Below are 20,256 nucleotides of genomic sequence, written 5' to 3' on the forward strand. Positions count from 1 at the left end.
TTAAAAATGATCAGAGAACCTATTCAGTGTCATCAGATTGTTGCAGAGGATTTTAAACAATTTTTCGAATGAAATAATTTGCAGAAGCTGATTTATAAAACGACTAAAGCAGAGCTAGTTTGGTTGAACTGGATTTTGGACACCCACCAGCACAATCCACCTCCTCCCTGGCTCTGAAGCTCTTGCACGGAGTGTGGGGTGAACTGGGCTGTGCAGCAGCACTGTGGGCGGCCATGGGGTTATTGGGACTCGGAGTGTGGGGTGAACTGGGCTGTGCAGCAGCACTGTGGGCAGCCATGGGGTTATTGGGACTCTTGTTTTGTTAGGGGCTTCTTCGGGAGTGAAATTATGATTTTTTCCTCTTGTGTTTTGAACACTTGGTGCCTAATTTGTAATCTAACTAGATGACCTCTTTTAACACAAAGTGTTACTGCTTTGAATGCTGGTCAGGTACTTGTTTTTCAAAGATAGACTCTTATTTGAAGAACATTTATTTTTTTAAGAGTTAAAATACACAAAATTCAAGGTTTTTTTCTACAAGAAAAAGGCCAAACAGAAATGTCTTATCATACAATCAACTGTGAAACATGCTATAGTGACAAAATATGAATCACAACACACGAACTGAACAATACTAGTATCTACAGAAAGTATTTTGGAATATTGCCAACTGTCTTCCTGATTTTAAAAATCTGTTTTGCATATAAGGAAATGGTTCGAAGTGTTATGTGCTGCAAGAATACTTTGAGTCCTACATACATGTGAAAATATGTTTATTTTATGTTTTGCTACACATAATAGTGCCTTTTTTTCTTTTTTTTTTTTTTCATCACAGTGAAGAACATTCAGTCACTAATGCAATTATCCAGAGCTTAATGTGTAGGCAAAGGATTGGGGCTGTTGACATTTCCATGATATTGAGCAATGGTAGCTCTAGGACAAGCCTTTTAAAAGTAAGTGTCAACTGGATGCCATATGGCTTTAATTGGATCTGGGTTAAAAGAGTCACCTTGAAGCGATGGGTCCAAATATACCCTAGTTCTCCTCTCTGTGCCCTTGTGATGTCAGGTTGCACGTGGCGTGTATGTGTGTAGCAGGTGTAGGAGGACATAGTGGAGCACCAGATACTACAAAACAATGAGTTCTCCAGATCCAGAGTTTTTGAATGGCCCTTGAGAGGCCTGTGCCAGTGCCCACGCCCCACAGAGATGGTGCTGCTTTCCAGCCTCACCTGGCCTCGCTGGCCCGAGGTACAGCCTCTCTCAGTTTAGGTATGGGCAGTGCGCCATATGCCTAAATCGGCAGTCCTCTCACAATAGTTTATTCTTAAAACAACTCTCAAAGCTTTTCCTCTTGAATAGCTAAACTTATAGTTAGAAGCTTGTAAAATCTATGTTCTTTTCATTAGCCTGGGCCGCTGAGCTTTATATATTGCTGGTGTGTAATGAGAAGGAAATCACGGTTTGGCGGTAGCCCAGTCCCTGGTTTTCCGACATCGCTTTGATATAGTGCAATGGAAACAAGACAGTGTAGAGTGCTGCGGTTACACGTTTTAGTAAGATGCTGTTCTATATCATTGGCTTGTGGTCTTACGACTTTCCGTGACCCCTTATTTTCCCCTTTAGTTATTTTTAACAGGAACTTGCTCCCCTCCCACCCCCTTCTTTGTTCACAGATGGAAGATACGGTTTGGCATGACTGGAAGTCGATCATGGGATGTATTCTCTCTTTCCAGCTTAAGATTTTATAATTCCTTAAGGGAAACAGTTGAGTTCTGCCCTCTTACTCTTGCCTCTAATTCCTGAGATCACGGCTTAGCCTGATCTCTCTCATTCTTATTTTGACAGAGCTGGACACTTCCCTTTGCTCCCTACACTCAGGGCCCAGTGTCCAGGTTTGCCTTCCTCCTGCCCTGGGCAGTAGCTCCTCAACCACAGAGCTCAGGGGATGTGCTGGTAGGTCCCACTTCTCTGCTGGGCGTAAGCATGGTTCATGCTCCTTCACGGTCTCCAGCTGACAAGATGTGGAAAGGATACAATTACTGGGCAGTACTAGGTAAGTCACCTAAAATAAAGATTTAATCTTAATGTCTCCTGGCATTTCCCAATAGGTCCCGGCACTTAAATTTCTGCTATTCCTCAGTGAAATAATGAGAGGCAAGACAGTGTTAACTTTCTTCTCTAGACTCTGAAAGACCATGAAGAGTAGATACATAAAATATGAATTTGGAAATTGAAATTAAAACTGGGAGGGCCAATAAAATTGGAGGGTATTTAAGATTGTAAAGGATGGACACGTTGTAGGAGGGGCGTTCAGTTGTGGATTGGTTTCCCTTAAGGAATGCCTCGCTATTTCCAGCCATGTCCATCTCTTCTTGGCCTGCTGCTTGAGAGCCCTGGGCACAGGACTAGTGCCGAGATGTCGTCAGTGTGGCTGCGTGTTTGCCTGGAAACGGAGCTTCTATGCCTGTGTGCATGCATTGTGTTGGATTGATGAACTGATTTGACTTGCTTTTTGCCTAATCTTCTTCCACTCGGTCTCTGACTAAACCCACAAGTGCCGCCTTCTCTGAGAACCTAAATATTAGTGAACCCTGAATTGAATCAGTGGCTGCTTAGGAGTCAAAGATAGCTTTGACACTTGCTAGGACAGTTAGTAACCAGCCAGTCTGCACGCCAGGATAACACATTTGGAACGTGTGGTAGTGCTCCTAGGCCATGGGCTCTTCCTCCAGTAGAAATCCTGGCATTATCTGCAATGCCGATTTAACCAGCTCAAACTCGCAAACAGAACGAGCTACCACCTGCTTTGGGAGCTCCGCTGCCCCAGCGCAGGGAAGGGCAGGGCTCCAAAAGCACTGCCTGCGGGAGGCGCCAGGGGGCGCTGTTGTGGAAAGCTCTGCCCTGCTGTGGGCCTCTGCGCAGGGTGTGGTCAGGATGGGAGTCCAGGTCCTGGGTCTTCTCTGCAAACTGGTGGTGTCCTGGTCTGCTCGCCCCAGTCTCTTCTCACTGATGCTGACAGTGGCACCTCATTCTCACCTCTTTGGGCTGTGCTCACCAGGGGGTGGCCTTGTGGCCCCTGAGCCTGCTTGCTCCCATTCCTTTTCAGACTGTTTAGAGTCTGAAACCTCTTCCTGAGGGTAAAAAACTGCCATAGATTTTCTTTAGCTTATCTCAGTTTACTAATCGCTCTGTTGGTTGGATTCTGTTCCTGGGCAAATGACTTCCTCACATCGATACACTTAGGAATGAGACTTTTTCTTCAGCCTTATTATTATTATTTTTTTACATTTTATTAATTCCAACCTGAACATGTCCTGACCACCTACTGGGTCAAGCAGCGCTCCGTGTTTTATTCACCTAGTCGTTCACGAGGTACCTACACTAGCTTGCTTTCTCCTTGCACACCTTTCGTAGCAAATTCAAGTGAGAACTGCCAGCAGGTGGTTATGTCTGGGCTCTTGGGGTTTGCTATTGTATTTGTTACCGAGTGTGAAGGCCTGTCACCCTGAAATGTTGGAGAGGTAGAACTAAGTGCCCCTGAGCAGGAACGGAAGGTTGGAGTGAATGTTGTAAGACAGAGAGAACACAGGGAATTAATGGAGGAGAAACGGTGTACAGTCTGTGTCTGTGGAAAGCTGACTGGGCATTTAATTAAACAGCAGGACTGTTTTCGCACACTGCGAGGACAGTCTGGAAGAAGGTGTTTTGTCTGGCTGGCGGAGCGGTCTGTGGAGGCTGTGTTTAAATCCCTGCTCCTTGTGCTACACTTTATCACACACAACACACATGCGTCTGGCATGTTTCAGCCTCACCAAGTCAGCCTGGAGGGGGAACGTGAGTCTTTTTTTGGATCAAAACGGTGAAACAAAGCCAGCCGACCAACAAATGACCTTTTAGAATTGCCCCCGTGACTCCCCTCACCCCTGCTTTTTGTCCTTCCCCATTTAAAGAAATTCAGTCAGTTATTGAAGTTAGAAGTGAGAGAACAGTCCATTTGGGGGGCTCTCTGGTCTCCACAAGACCCTTGATCTCGACTTTCATACACAGACCAGCGGGAAACTTAGGTGTTGGTTATAAACTAGTGCTGTGTCATGGATCATCTGTGCACGGCTGTACGTCAGAATGCTACTCTACTTGTACTATCTGGGAGAAAGAGTTTGAATGTTGAGATGTTTTTATGGACAAGGGACAGAATAAAGGAAAATGGGGAAATTAAGCCATATAGTCATTGTTTATGAAGCCACTAATTTTGCTCACCGAGAGTGGAATGAATGAATGAATTCCACACAATACAGCTTTCTATAGCAGCTTTCCCAGACGCCTCAGCTCATCAGGGTGCCAGTCTAACTCCCACAAGCATGCAGGGAGAGGACAAAGAGAAGTTTGGATCTCATGACCAGAAATCCTGGCTTGCTGGTCTGAGGTGAAGCTAGCTGTGCACACAGCCATGGCCCACACTTGGAGAAACAAACCTAGTGTCCCTTTGCTGTGTGTTTCAAGCTGTATTTTATTACTGAGAAGCGGGTGAGATGGTTTGACTCCTTTCAGTCTTAATCTCTGTACAAGCGTGACTGCCTCAGGTATTTTCTGTTTTTAAGCTAAAATGGTGGGCTTTTCGGTGTTACACCTGCCCTCAGGTTTTCCCTCACTCTTTCATTCAGAATGCAGGTCTAGGCCATGGGCACTTTCATTTTTACCTCCTCTGTCCCTTCCCTGTGAACAGCGAGGGGAAGACAGGTTTCAAGTCACAAAGGGAACTGGGAAGGGATCACATGGCTCTGTTCTGGCCCGGAAGGCTGGCTCTGACACCTACAGTGTTTCTAGCACCAGGCGCTTGTGATGTGGGACAGCCCTGCTCCGTGGTCACCGGAGGCCGTGCGCTCTGCGGGAAGGAGCCCGAGAAGGGCGTCAGGGCCGTGTTCTCCAGCTCTGCAGTCAGCGTGTCCAAACAGGTTTGGGTTAAACACAGCTACACCTAATGTCTTCACATAGGAATTCCAAGTTGTTGACATGTAAGGTGTATGACCAACCTCAAAAAGAGCAATAGAGACAGTGTTTCCCCAACATGTTTGGCCATGGGACCCTTTTGTAATGGAGTAGCCTGCCAGCATCTTGCTGTGCAGTTGGTGAAATGCCGACTAGAGGTTACTATCCTCCCAACTTTCTGAGCCTGTGATGTTAACCTGATTCTCTCTGGTTCCTCAGAAGTCCTTGAGGAGTAAGCAACATTCCTGGAGGGATTTCAGAGATAATTCCTGGTGGGACACAAGTAATGGTGGGTGGGGAAGCCCTAAGCTAACTCCTCAGGAAGCTGAGGGCGACGGCCTCTGGGAACCAGAAACTCTTCCTGAAAGGACCTGTGGGCTGCTCTTGGCTGTCCATTCTGCTGGGAGCAGCATCCCCACCATCTCCCGCCAGTCTCTGCTGTGGTTTGAAAGGCCCCACGTGACTCACAGGACCTGGTTTCTTCCCCTTGTCATCAAGATCCCACCAGGGCCTGGCCTGCAAGTCAGGTGAGGTCTCCAGATGAAACTAGCATGGTAGATGAGAGGTTCCGCTGGCCCGGCTTGTCTCCTTTTGTTTGCAAAACACTGTCAATAGATTATTGCCTCCTGTACTGCTGAGGTCCGACTGCAGTGTCTTCATTTGATGGAGGTGGGCAAGGCCTAGAGGGGGCTTTTGCCCAAAGGCAAGCAAAAAACACTAATGAGATGTGAAAAGCTAGCCACGCACAGACATCTCACTTGGGTATCTGTGGCAGGGAAGCAAGCATCCGGGGGGGTGGGGGGGGGTGGGGAGGGTAGAGGGGTGGGGATGAGGGAGACAGGTGATGGACGCCCACCATTAAGGCCCATTTTGAGGAACCTGGAGGCTCTCAAAGGCCCAGTCTCAGCCGGACAAAGCTGGAATGTCATGGAGAAGGGAAGGGGACACGTATAGATACTCAGTTCCTGGGTCAGAGGCATTAGAAAGTATGTTCTCAGGCCCTCCATTCTGTTCCCCTCAGAAACCAAGGCTGAGAAGGAAGATGAGGTGGGAGAGGGAGAGTGTAACAGCACCCCCTCCCAGGCTGGACCCCGTTAGTCAGAGAACAGGCTGGCAAAAGACTTCCTCAGGTTGCGGATGGTTTCGGCCTTGGCCTCGTCTTCGCTTGGAGTTCCACGCTGGGAAGTGTCCGATGTGCTGAGGCTATTAGTCAAGGACTGGGATTTGCTGAAACAAAGGCAAGGGAGTTTGGGGGTGACCAGGCATAGGCTCCTGTGATTGCCTCGGCAATCATCACACTTATACATCCCATGGCGGGGGGGAAGGGGGGTTTGCCTGGAAGCCAGGTGGGTGAGCCCATTATCACAAAAATATTAAGACCAGAGACCAGGCATTCCAAGGCTTGCGTGATCCTGGATATGTCACCCACATGACAACATGCAAGGTGGTTACTGGTAGCCTCAGTTTTTAGGTACAGAAGTTGGGGCTCACAGCCAGTGACCAGAGCACCGGAGGCTCACTCTGCCCACCAGCCCAGGCTGCTCAGGCAGCAGGTGTCTCCAGACAGTTTCACTGCTCTCCACCTGTGTGCAAACCCATCTGGCAAACTTTAAAGTGCTGTCTCCACCCAGGCTGTGGTGCTCCTCTATACTTCCCAGCACTCTGGGAATCGGGAGGCCTGTGTCTCTGGGATTCCATTCCCATCTCATCCCTGAAGCCCTCACTGATTCCAGCCCCCTTTGAAATTCTGGTGCTTCCTGTTGGAGCTTGTGAGAATTAAAAACAAAACACCCAACCAGGTAAAATGCTCGGCACATACTAAGTAGGTAGTCGATACTAGTGTCAAACTATGATAATATTAGTGTTTGGAGTCGAAGGGAACCACTTTCAAAAGACCCCCACATTTGGAGTCTCAAACCAAGAGATGGGCTTGAGAGGGAATGCACAGTGTACTGTAATGGAGAAACGACAGGACAGATTCTTATCCCTGCTACCCACCCTTCTGCCCTGTGACTTGTAGGTCTTCCCATCAAGAGCCTGCTTTGCTGCCTCTGAGTCCAGGCTTGGCCATGCAACTGGCCTTGACCAACAGCAGGGGGTGGAATGAAAAGACACAGTGAAGCTTCTAAGATTGCATCTCAAGAGGCCTTGAGCTTCTTGTGCCCTTTTGGATTGTAATTCTACCATGTGAGGAAGCTCGGCCCAACCGCTGGAGGCCCAGCTGGCAGCCAGTGCCAACCAGCAGGTGCCAGATGTGTGCATGAGGCCCCAGTGACGCTGTCAGATGCATGCAGCATTATGAGTGATCCCAAGGGCTAAAGTTGCTAGATTTAGTAAACAAAAATATAGGCTTAAATCAATTTCAGATGAAAAACAAATACTTTTTTTAGTATAGATACATCCCATGCAATATGTGAGGGCATACATATACTCAAGATTACTCATGGTTTATCTGAAATTCAAATCTAAATGCGCATCCTGTATTTTATCTGGCAACTCTCCAGGAGGCACCTGCAGAAGAACTTCCCAGCTGAGCCAAACTCCGAACAAACTGCTGAACTGAGAAATGATGAATCAAGAAATGGTTTTACCTTAAGCCTCTAAGTTTTGGGGTGGCTTGTTATGCAGCATGAGGGAACAGATACGTGTATATATCTGAAGGGTCATGGTAGGGCCTAATCTATACTCTCACCTTGCAGGGCCCTTCCTGCCCCTCACGTTCCACCCTCTAGGCCTCCTCCTTCTCATTTCAAGTCTGGGTGAGGCCTCCTGTGTCTTCCTTTGTCTGAGACCCTCCCACACCACAACCCCTCCCCCCCAATACCCTTCCAGATCAGAGGTACTTACTTGAGATGGGGGTGGGGTTGGGCTGGCTTCCTGGACTCTTCGCCCTGTTGGGAGGTGCTGCGGCCTTGCACAGGGGGGCGGGGCTGTGAGGGGAAGGTGGCGCCTGGCTTGGAGGCCTGGTTGGGAGAGCCGGTGCTGGATGCCCGGGGCAGCTGTGGAGAACCGGGTGATCTCTGCTGCTGTGGGGATCCCGACTGGGGGCTCAGGGGCTGCTGGCCTTGTGGGGAGAGCCTCTGCTGGGAGGGGCTTCCAGATCTCGAGGGCTGAGGAGACTGAGCTTGGCGAGGGCCCCCTACAGGGTACAAAAGTTATTGCATTCAAATTTTTCTTAGGATAACATGGCTGTGCACAAATGCTGCATCAAGGATGGGCATTTCAAGTTGTTGTTTTTAATAACAGTAAAAAGTGTAAAACAACATAAATGCCTAGCTGATTAGGAACAGTAAGAGACATCCATATAATGAAATATTCTCTGGTCATAATATATGATGTTACAGAATAATATGACATTAAATGGGATACTGTTGATACATGCTAAATAAATACTGTTAAGCTGAACAAGCAGCTGATTACACATTACATTCAGTTTTATTCAATTTTGGTATATATATAAAGCTATGTAAAAAAAAAAAAAAGATGGGAAGGCTAAACACTAAAACCAGTGCTACTCAAGCCTTAATGTGTGTATGAATTACTGGAGGGATCTTGTCAAAATAAAGATTCTGATATAGTATGTCAGACTGACACTGAACTGTGTCCCCTCCAAACTCGATGTGACTGTTTTTGGAGATAGGGACTTCAAAGGAGATAATTATTGTTAAATGAGGCCATAAGGGTGGGGCCCTGACCCAATAGGATTGGTGTCCTCCTAAGAAGAGACATACAGGAAAGGCCATGTAAAGACACAGTGAGAAGGCCGCTGTCTCCAAGCCGTGGAGAGAAGTTTCAACCCTGTGGGCACCTTGGCCTTGGACCTCAGCCTTCAGCTGTGAGGAAATACGGTCTGCTGTTAAAGCCACTTAGTCTCGGGTATGCAGACTCTGTTATGGCAGCCGAGCCGACTGAACAGGCGGGGTCTGTGATTACAAACGTGCTGGGGTTGTGGAGGAGTTTAATTCTCTTTCTTTGCTCACCGATATTTTCCCCACTGAAGATGGATTACTTTGGAAACAATGAAAATAATTATCCCTTACTTTTGAACAGCTCTCTCCACTTTCCCAAGGACTTTCAAAAGCAATGTATCATTTGCTCTAGGGAGGCTGCCATTATTATTTTTATTATTATTTTTTAACAGAACAAGTCTTTTCATTACTCAAAAAAGGTTGTTAAAATTTAGTTGAGTCTGTGCTTGTGCCTTTAACACTTGGATGATTTTCTGCTCCTTCCTAAGGAAAGCATGCCTGGGGGCCCCGCTCCCCTGTCCCCTGTTGGGGACACACTTAGCACATGGGTCCACAGTAGGCCTGGCTGACATGTTTTTCATGTTAGACAAATTCAACCACAAGGTTACATCTTACAGCACGAACTTCCTGGAGTTGTGTGGGCACAGGCCACATGCAGATGGCTATTTCCCAACCTTTTCGGTACACAGGTGAACAATTCTGTTACCAGGGGCATGGGCGTCTAATTTTATCAGAGGCTGTATTGCAGCACAGCCTCCGACAGAATGTGGACACTGGACCATTGTGAATGCCTGCAGCTACCATCCCATTCTCACCCCATCCAGGTGGAAACCGAGCCTCAGTAGGTGTCATAGCTGGCAGGAGTAGCCACAGAGCTCACAGGGAATCCTGACTTCTCCCTGTCACCCTGTCACTGTACAGAGCATACAGTCACCTACAAGCTGGGGGACATCCCAGGGCAGGGGGCTGCACTCTCCTCACCTCCAGTCCGGGCGTCAGGGCCACTGTGTCCTGGCTGCCTGCTGCTCCTCTGCCAGGCTCCGCCTGCTCTGGGAGAGGGCTGCCCCGTGGGGATGCTCACCATGCTTTGTGAGGGCAGGAGCAGAGAGTTAAAAGGGCCTGCAGCCCCTCTCTGTGGCCCTTTCAAAACATGGCTTCCACTCTACTGACCACCCATCGTGTCTCTGGCCGTGGGCATCCGCACAACAGCTCTGAGGGGTAGGCATTATTATTTTTTGTGGCTGCACACTCTAGTGCCCTGACTGGGACTCAACCTGGGACCTTTCAGTGCATGAGACGACACTCAACCCACTCAGCCACACCAGCCAGGGCATGTTAGGTATTAATAACATCCCCGTTTTTACAAAGAAACTGAGTCCCAGGTATACTTACTTGCTTAAGGTAGCAGAGGAAAGGGAAGAGCCAAGATTCAAACCTGGATCTTTTTGACTCAGAAGTCCTGTTTTGCATCCTCCTCTCCTCCCTTCCTCTTTCTTCTTTTATTGTTGTTTTTGCTTATACCACCCAGGGTGCCTGGAGTCCTCACATCTCTGCGCAGATTGAGAAAAGGTGGCCGCCTCCAGTGGAGGCAGCTCTGAGCCCGGTGCATGGGAAGCGAAGACTACATTTCAGCTGACCTCCCCCTCGGATGTCATCTCAGCTGGTCACCTTTGTAGAGGGCGAGGCCTGCATGGCTGGTGGCTCTCACATCATACTGGCCTCAGGGCTCCAGGTCCTGAGTCAAGCCTTGCCATGAACTGCCTATGTGACTGTGTAAGCCACATCTCCCTGGGCGTCAGAGCCCTCGTTTGTAAAATGAGGTCACTGGACTAGCCACCAAACTTCCCTCCCAAATGGAACTCTTTTGTGAGTCTGCACAACACTTTCCAAGTTGGATGGAATGGCAGCCACAATCTAGCAACGGGTCTCACATGGCTCTGACCTCGTTCACCACTCTATGTCCCAGCAGACTGGAAGACCCATTGATCTCAAAACTCAAACACCTTCAGGGCAGGGCAGGTACATAAACAGAGCAGGCGAGCATCAGAAAAATCATGTGGTTTTAATTTTTTCCCCCTCCACTTTAGGTAGAAACACATTCAGAGACATAGTTCTCCAAAGAGGTGCAGGGAGGAGGAGGTCTGGAGGCTCATGGTGAGCCCCTGCCCTGCCCAGGGAGTAGCGCCCTGCCCAGGGAGTAGCTGTGACTAACTATCAGGGAAGCTGCTCTGGGGACTCCAGTCCCACTGTTCCTAGGGCTCCTGCAAGTCAAGAGAAGCTGCACATCTACACGTTGATATAAAAGCTCCTGATTGTAAAATGCTGTTTTTTTTTTGTTAGACCCACTGCAGCTCAAAGAAAACATGTTTTCCACTTTTATCTTCAGTCTCCTTCCCTCCACCCCCTTGGGAAATCTGGATGCTCGCTGATTCATTTATTAAGTATTTGTTGAGTCTCTATTATACTCCTGGGATACATCAAGAAACACTGTAGTTATTTCTTTCAGCTTCTTGGCAAAGCAAACAATTCACTATTTTTATTTGCACCCACACAAAAAAATATTAACATATTTAAAATATTTGCCTAAGCACAGGATTGGTGCTACAAAATGATAAGGCTTATTAGAAGAAAACTTCACTTTTAAACACACGGTGAGTCCAAAAACAAGTGAATAACATGATCTTGTTATTTCGGGAACTCAATGAAAGCATTATTTTTAAATTAGCCTTGTTATTTTTAATCTGAATGCTAATTCAATGAGCATTTTCCTTTAATTATCTTAATTGGTTTTAAATGGACAGTTTTTCAGTTCACTAAAAGTGTCTTTAGCCTCATGTCCCTTAAAATAATCTCTCTTTATTGAGCTTGTCTCTACCCTGGGCCCAGGAGGAAAGCAGAGTACAGTGGCTCACTGTTTTAGAAGTGCTCTGTTCAAATGTGTTGTAAAACGTCAGCCCCGAGGCCGGTGGGAAAGGAGAGGCAGGGCAGGCACAGCCAGGAGCCTGGCAGGGTGACGGAGACGTTGTTTCTGAACATTTATAACTTAGAACCTATCGCCAGGCTGAGCTACTTTAGTTAGAAGGACTGTTAATGATGCTAATCATTAAGGTCAACATGCATATTACAATTATTTGTAAGATACAAGTTATTAATAGTGTTTAGTAGTAAAAGTTATATAAATTGTTGTTAGTAGTCAACTATTAGGCCCTAACACCTACCAAGCACCACCTCTGGCTGGACCCCGAGTTCTCGTTAACTGTGTCATCTCATGGACATCTCCCCATCACTAACCAGGGCAGCTGTAATATCCTGTTATCATTGGGGAAACTGAGGCTCAGGGGAGGGACGTAACTTGCCTAAAGAAGGATCCTTTTATTTATTTTTTAATCTTCTCAACCAAGGATATATTTTTATTGATTTTTTTTTAAACGGGAGAGAGGATGGGAAAGAGAGAGAAACACTGATGTGAGAGAGACACGAGACACATCAACTGGCTGCTTCTCCTATGTGCCCTGACCAGGGACTGAACCTGAAACCTAGGGATGTGTCCTGACTGAGAATCAAACCCACAGCCTTTTGGTGTGGGGGCCGAGGCCCCTGGCCAGGGAGGTTACATGTTTTTCCAATCGGTTTTATAGCAGGGCCTTCACAGATGCTACAAAACTGCCCGACTTGGCTTCTCTTGACCCAACACTGCTCTGAAGCCCCAAGCTGGCACTACTGCAGCCAGTGTGCCCGAGGCGTGGACTGCAAGAGGGACATGGGGCAGACTTCCTCCCGGGCCTGTGTGTGAGGACACCCAGCAGCCGGCATTCTGGGAGGAAGTTATTGCTATGATTCCTTTCCATCGCGCCATCAGCAGTTTTTCCATTCCTTAATGCATGGTGTCATTTAAACAGTAACGCTGCACTATTTCCTGAGGACAACTTCAACCGACAAGGTTATGTATAATGCTCCCTTTTCCTCTCTTTCTCACACTAGCTGGTTGGCTCATGTGTCTATGGCCAGGCACCCCTGGTGGCTGGGAAACAAGACACTTTCTAGAAGACCTGAAACCGCAGACTTGTCAACCAGCCACTTTCTTGTGATCCGTCCTTGGACGAGGCCTTAACATCTACCTCTGCAAATAGAAAACACTGATGCTCTCCCCTGGGAGTGACTGGGAGGCCAACACTGAGAAAATAGATGGGGAAGTCCCTAGTACGGTGCCTGGCACATAGTAGGCACTTCATAAAATGTACTTGTCTTTCCGTCCTTCTCTCCTCACTTTGTGGGGTGGCACACCCCACAGCCTCATTCATTCCGCACAAAGAGTAAGGGCACAGAGCCTGGGCTGGAGGACTAGATGGTTTTTCCAGCCTGCCTCCTGGCCGTCACGCACAGATCCCTTAGTGCCTTTCCACGCCCTGCAGGACGCTTTCTCTGGGTGGCTTGTCGGGGGTCCTACCTTGCGTGGGTGGGCGTGGCTGGGGCTGTCCCAGCGGAGGCCCCAGCTGGGCTGTCCCGGGGGATTTAGCTGGTTTAGTCTGTGGAGCCTAGAGCAGGAGCAGAGAAAAGAAGCCCGTTGTGATCACCATAGCCATTTACTTCCTGGGTCGGAGGGCAGAGCTTACAGAGATCTTTTCATCACAGGTCCAACTTACATAAAGTGTGCAATTTGCAAGCATGCAGCACAGTGAATTTTTACATGTGTAGACACCCACATGACCACCACCCCGGTCAGAACAGAACGTTTCTAGTGGAGAAGTCTGCTCTGAGCCCCTCCCAGCCAGAAACCCCTTCAAGTATAACCATGATTCCGATGCCTGTTATCACAGATTCAAATTTTTATGAGCAAAGGGGGGAGCTGGTTTGAACACTTGTTTTTCCAGAAAGCTGGGAAACTAGCGAATTCTTTGGAGGGTGACCTGGTAATCCATGGTGAGGACTGTGGAGGGGAGGAGCTATGCGGGAGCTTAACAGGTTGGGGGATGGGGAAACGGAAGACACAATGGTCTCTATTGAGTACGCTGAGATCACACAAAGGGCATGTGTGTACACCCACATGCACACGTGCGCGCGCACACACACACACATATCCTGCCCCCTGCTCAGGCCCAGGATGGAGGGCACAGAAGGGGCAACTGACTTATCACTATAACCTCTGTCCACAGACCCCCAAACCCATTAGAGATGAGGTTTTTCTCCCCAGGATGGAGCGACAAAGGGCCCCTCGGAGTTGCCCAACTCCCGTCAGGAGCAGGGTGTAGAAGCTGTGCCCCATGTCCAGGCTCTGTCCACACCCCATCCCTTTCTCCCCATGCTGGTTCCTTCCCGGGGGTATCCCCTTTGGATCCAGAGGCCTCCCATTCTCAGGCAGATTGGCATTTCTGATGGCAACAAAGTCTCCTTTGTTTCTGCGGACTTACCCAAGGCCTCAGGGGTGAAGGCACTGTACCCCCTGGCACCAGGAATTGGCTCATTTTGGAAACAACAAGGTCGGCCATCAGCTGTCTGTCCTCTTCCACGTGCTCTCCAATCAGAGGCATCGAGCTGTCCATCACCTGCAGGAGAAATGACACCTGAGGGACGCCCATGCCAGAGTTCCAGGAAGGAGAGCGGGCCCAGAGCTCAGAACAGAACTGACCACTAGATGGCGATGTTCTCCATGCAAACACCCAGCCCCGCGCCTCCAGCTGGGAACCACCCCCTGGAGACATCCAGTTCCCTGCAGTTCCGTCTCCACCAACTCCCTGGATCAGTTCAGTTCAGCCTGCATTCGCTGGACTACAGAAACGTGACTGCGGGCGGGAGCCTTCGCTGACCTTTTCTGCTCTTTTCTTTGGGGAACTGGTCTCCGCCCCCTCTTTTCCCAAGGTCAGAGCTGGCTTTCTGAATTTTGGCCCAAGGTCAAGGCTTTCCACAAAGCCAGAAGCAGTGAAGTGCAGGTTCCATTATGACCAAAAAATAAAAATATAAAAATGACACGGGTTGAGCTGACCCCGGGTTCAGGAAGAAGGGGGGAGAGGAAAGGCCTCTGGAGGAACAGAAGCCGGAGTGAAACTCATTCCACAGGGAGCGGGCTGTTTCTCAGAGGAGACCGAGCGGTTGTTCTCAGAGGGGCCTGGGGATCTTCTTTCCCCATCCTGCTGTTTTTGAAGCTGTGAAACCAAGGCCCAGCAATAAGGTGACCAGACAATTTGTTAAAAATCTTGACTGTCCCACCAAAAGTGGGACATCTGGTCACCTTACCCAGAAGTGTACAGGGCTTGCCCACAGGCCCACATCCAGGTGGTGCCCAGGCATGAGCAGCTGTAGGAGGTCTTGAAGGGGAGTGAGCCTTGGTAGGTCCTCTCCTGTCCAGCCCTCTTTGCCCACCGAACCTCCATCAAAACCACTGTCTCCTTTCCCCTTTTCCCAAGCTCTGGACTCACCAGGTTCTCTCTCCTGTCCGAGTTCTTGTGCCTGTCACTCCCTCAGCTCACTCTTTTCCTGGTTCTCACCATCAGGAGGCACCTACCAAGCCTTCCTCTGGGAAGCCCTGACTGAGTGAGCTCCGAGAAGCCCCCTGTCCCATGTCCTCCTGCTGTCCTCACTTCGGTCATCCCCCTGGAGGGCTTACCCCCACAGCATGTCCCCTCCTGTTTACTGGTGTCTCCCCAGCCAGACTATGGGCCCCTAACATCAGGGCTGGGTCCTGTGTCCCGCTAAACAGGTATATCCTCAATACTTACCTGTTGATGGAGGGATAAAAGTCCAGCTCCTAATGATAAGGACACCAAGAAGTGCTATGATTTATTGAGCACTTACTATATGCCAGGCCCTGTACTAAGCACTGGGTATGGATGATCTCACACAAATCTCAGAAGAGCCCTTGGAGGCAGGGACTATTATTATCCTCACCTTAAGCACAAGAAAACGGAGGGTCAAAGATGTGGCAAGTTCAAGGACACATGGCTAGCAAACCAGCAAGGGAACGGCTCTCTGGGTAAAAACCGGGAACAGGAAACCCGAGTTCCAGGCTTAGGTCCTGCTACGGATGTGCTGTGAGGCTGGGCAGGTCCCTTCCCTCTGTGGGCCACTGATTTAACCACCTGTAAACGGAGGGGAGGGGCCTGGGCAGCTGGGAAGACCCTGGCAGCTGAGGCTGGTTGAGGTCTGTGAGTCTCAAGCACGCTCTGTAGCTGGAAGCTGGGAAACTCCCAGTTCTGAGTCCTGATTCTAACCTGGCTGTGAACATGAACCTTACAATGAGCTCCTCATGGTTGGGGCGTCGGTCCTTGGTACCCCAGATCCAATGCCTGGCACATGGACAGTGTCTCAGTCCGTGTGGGTTGAGTTGAGTTTTAACTGTAAGGGATGCAGGCCTGTCCCTTCTCCCCCGGACCCTGCCCACCTGTTTCTGTTCTGGCTTCTGTTCCCTAGATTCCCTGGAGTGGAAAACAGCCTCCACATTGAGAGCAGAACATTCTGGAATCCCCGTGGTGGACACAGCCAAAGGAAGTGGACACTGGTCTCCCGGGGGAAACATTTTTTCCCAGTGAGCAATGGCATTCCCTGGACAGGTCACGGGGGGCAAGTTCAAGGATCTCTCCCTTGAGCATTTCACTGTGAGGATCTTCACAAAACACGCCACACAGATGTTATGTTCTCACCACAGAGGTGGCCGAAGGAAACGGTGTTTTTGGATCCGGGGCAAAACACCTTTTATCTTCCTCCCGGCAGACTCCCCATCGCCCTGGACCCCACCCTAAACTCACTGCAAGGGAACAACTCTCAGAGAAAAAACAACCTGAAAAGCCATCTTTGTTTCCTTTTAGAACATTTTTGGAAAAGCTTTTTCTTTCTTTCTTTCTTTCTTTCTTTCTTTCTTTCTTTCTTTCTTTCTTTTTATTTTTTATTTTTATCTTTTTGTAAATGTGAAAGGTCCTTCATCTCTGAACCGCCTGGGCCCACAGGTGCACGTTTCTCCCCTAAGGGTGGAAGCCGAGGAAACTCAGAGAGGCAGGAGCTTTAGGGCAGAGAGAATGCTAACGCAGGGGGAAGGGGCTAAGCTCACAGCGTGGAGGGGAGCGCAGGCCAGGAGTCCTCATCCACTGATTGCCGGCCCCTCGCCTGGATGGGAGCTCCTGGAAGCAGTGCTCCCCGCTGTGCCCCCGCCCCCTGGCTCCGGGCTGGCACCCAGGATCGGGGTTCAGTGGTGAAGGAATGAACACTGTGTGTGCGCCAAACCTGAGTTCATGTCCGGTGGTCCCGGGAGGAGATGCTGAGGCTGGAGGGTCGGGAGGGGTCTCAAGAGTTGCAGGAGGGCCCGGGGGCCAACCTGGGCCTGAGGCTCGCAGCACACCTCAGGAGGCCAGGGACCCGCTGCCCCTGGAGCCAGTGTGCAGGCCGGCAGTTCTGCACCTTCACTGTCCCCCGAGAGGGGCCGCTGGGGGAACGTCAGGTGTGGGGGCAGCCAGAGGGGAGCCATTCCTGGGCCCGAGGGGGAGCTGTTCCCCAGGGGAGGCTGCACTTACAGATATCCACGCCACTCCAGTGGGAGCTTCCTCCTCTCACCCCCAGAAGCAGCCACTCCCTGGCCAGGCTGTGACTTCCCGGCACGGCTCGGGGAGAGCAGCAGGGCTCCCACCCAGCACATCACCTGCCCTGCCCGCTGTGGTCCAGGGAGTGGCCCGACACCTGGCCTGGAACTGGCCGTTCCCGCGGTCTGCTGGCCACGAGCAGCTGGCCCTCGGGGCCATGTGCTCCCATCAGCAGCCCCCGCGGGGGCGGGGCCGCAGGGCGCCCTCTGGTGGCCTGGCATCGGGTCAGCACAGGCCTCCGGCCGACGAGTGAGCAGCCCCAGGAGGTGGGAGTCCTAAAGGTGCTTTTGGAGGAGGGGCGCAGGGAAGGGGAGCTGGGGCGCAGGGAAGGGGAGCTGGGGCGCAGAGAAACATCAGGGGAGCAGGAGAGGCACAGAGGGTGCATGGAGGGGAGAGGAGGACTGTAGGATTGTGGGTGTTAGAGGATTGTTGGAGCACGGGAGATGGGAGGAGTCAGGGGAGAGGAGGATTGTGGGATTGGGAGAAACATGAAGGGGTAGCTGGGGGTAGCAGAGGATTGTGGGAATAGGAGGGACGTGAGAGGAGTGGGGGAGAGGGGGGTTGTGGGAGCACGAGGGACGGAGTCAGGAGAGAGGAGGACTGTGGGATTGTGGGTGGCAGAGGGGGATCGTGGGAGGGGAGGAACACAGAGGGGTAGCTGGGGACGGGGCAGGGTTGGAACCGCTTAGTGAGGGTCTCAGAGGGATGCAGGGGCTGTGGGAGCGATCCCAGGACCCACGGCCCCTCTCGGACTTCGGTCTTTTACAATTAACTTCCGAGCAGCCTTTCCTCCGTCCACACGCGTGCACAGCTGTGTCCCTTTCCTGACCGCCAGTGCCCGCCTCTCTTTATCCTCCTCCGTCCCTGCCAGCCGCACACCGCGTCTGTTTGTGTCCCCAGAGCCGCGCCGTGCCTGGCCCAGGAGCCGGGCGTGTATGTCTATGGGTTTACTGGGTGAACAGACGCGGGGAGCTCTGCACAGTGACTACACAGCTGGAGGAAGTGCAGGCAGCCCAACGGGAGAGATCCTGCCCCTGAGCCTGATGCTCTCGCCCTCCCGTGGACACGGTCAGGGATGCCGGGGCTGTGGAGGCGCAGCTCAGAGCCCCGGGCACCAGGCTTGAGATGCAGCTGAGGGCGGGAGTGGGGGTGGGGGGAGAGGGCTGCAGTGCCCAGGCCGGAGGCAGACACTGCTGGCCATGCCGGGTGCCCCCCCTCCGCACGCCTGCCCAGGGGCTGGGCCAGGCCAGCAGCACCTCCGCTGCCCCCCTCACCTCGATGATGAAATCTCTGCCGTCCTTGCTGTGGACAGCCTTGACCGCGCAGATGTCCAGGCCGCCAAACATTTCCGAGCAGCTATCCACCCACAGCCTGTACCTGCAGGGATGGGGAGACGGCGAGTGAGTGAGGGGGCAGAGAGCAGGGCAAGGGGAGCAGAGGGAGGGAGATGTAGCTAAAGCGGTGGAGAGACACATAGAGAAAAGGCAGAGAGAGACAGTGGCTCAGGCCCATTCAGAGATGGAGAGGTATGGTAAGAAGTAACACATAGCCTGGCTAGTGTGCTCAGTGGTTGAGCGTCGACCTATGCCCTGGTTCGATTCCTGGTCAAGGCACATGCCTGGGTTGCAGTGCGGGGCGTGCAGGAGGCAGCCAATCAATGATTCTCATTGTTGATTCCCCCCCCCCCCCTCTCTCCTCTCTCTCTCCCCCAACGCCCGCTCCCTTCCTCTCTGAAATCAATAAAAAATATATATTAAAAAAAATAACAGACATATGGCAAGAAAGACAGAAGAGGCAGAGACACAGAGAGAGGCAGTGGGAGAGACAGAATGGCAAAAACAAATTTGAGACATAGATGGACAGTGAGAAAGAGGGAGGGAAAGGGAGCCAGGTAGGCAGGAGAGAGGAATGATGAAGAGGGCAGGGGAAGCAACAGTAAGAGTTGGGAGAGTCGAAACTGGTTTGGCTCAGTGGATAGAGCATCAGCCTGGGGACTGAAGGGTCCCAGGTTCGATTCCGGTCAAGGGCATGTACCTTGGTTGTGGGCACATCCCCAGTAGGGGGTGTGCAAGAGGCAGCTGATGGATGGTTCTCTCTCATCGATGTTTCTAACTCTCTATCCCTCTCTCTTCCTCTCTATAAAAAATCAATAAAATGTATTTAAAAAAAAAAAGAGTTGGGAGAAATCCCCCCAGTCCCACCCAGAACCGTGCTGGCTCCAGAGTAGTGAGAGCTTGCCCTGCCCCCATCCAGATCCGTTCTGGACACCCAGCCATCCCAGCAGCCCTTTTCCCTTGGGAAAGCTGCCTGGAGGGCTTCAGAAATCCTCCCTGTCGCCCTCCCAGCTCCGGGGACCAGGCCAGACAAGAGCCTGCAGCGGGACAAAGAGCATATTCTGCCCTGAGCCTGGGGCAGGCATGGGAGGGAGCCGACCAGGCCGCTCCGGGCCGGGGCCTGGCCCTCTGGACCTGCTGCTGCTTTTGTTCCCTGGCCAGCCACTTGACGGCTGCGAGGCCAGTTTGCTTTGCAGGGGAAAGAGCTCCCGCTGGACTTTGCCCCCGCAACAAGGGGACGCTTGTAGCTGAGACCTTTCCCCAGCCCTGCACTTGGCCTCCTCCGGGGTGGCTGGATTTGGGAGTCACAGGGGACTTTGTGTCAATGTTCTCGCTTCTCACCCCACTCTCCAGGGTCACACGGGGCACGCCTACTTCTGAGATCTATTTGTGTCTCTGAGCCACAGGCCTGGAATGAGGAGCGATCATGGCTCAAGTGCTCTTAGCACAACGCTCTCTTCTTAGCTGCCAGTGCCCACTGAGGCCCAGAGAGGGACAGCGGCGTGGCGAGGTCACACAGGAAGATGGTATCAGAGCCCAGGTTTCCCAGATCTCCTGGCTCCTAGTTTAATTCTTTTCTTCAACTGTAGCATTTACGTAAAAGGAAGGATGAAAACTCATG

General features: G+C 51.0%; 1 protein-coding gene across 2 annotated transcripts in view; it reads right to left on the reverse strand.

Annotated features, from left to right (window-relative positions):
- Nucleotides 1–22: 22 nt before the first annotated feature.
- The window catches only part of SYN3 (synapsin III), a 367,243-nt gene continuing 347,009 nt past the window's right edge, over nt 23–20,256 (reverse strand). For both annotated transcript variants that reach the window (XM_084880168.1, XM_084880169.1), the window contains 5 exons: nt 18,576–18,678; nt 14,146–14,280; nt 13,185–13,272; nt 7,836–8,127; nt 23–6,215 (listed from right to left, as the gene is read on the reverse strand). In XM_084880168.1, the coding sequence (XP_084736294.1) occupies nt 6,083–6,215; nt 7,836–8,127; nt 13,185–13,272; nt 14,146–14,280; nt 18,576–18,678 (751 nt within the window). In that variant the 3' untranslated portion in view covers nt 23–6,082. The remainder of the gene's footprint in view (nt 6,216–7,835; nt 8,128–13,184; nt 13,273–14,145; nt 14,281–18,575; nt 18,679–20,256) is intronic.

This window comes from Pipistrellus hanaki (genome assembly GCF_964339955.1).
Source record: "Pipistrellus hanaki genome assembly, chromosome: 3".
In the NCBI taxonomy this organism is placed as follows: domain Eukaryota; kingdom Metazoa; phylum Chordata; class Mammalia; order Chiroptera; family Vespertilionidae; genus Pipistrellus; species Pipistrellus hanaki.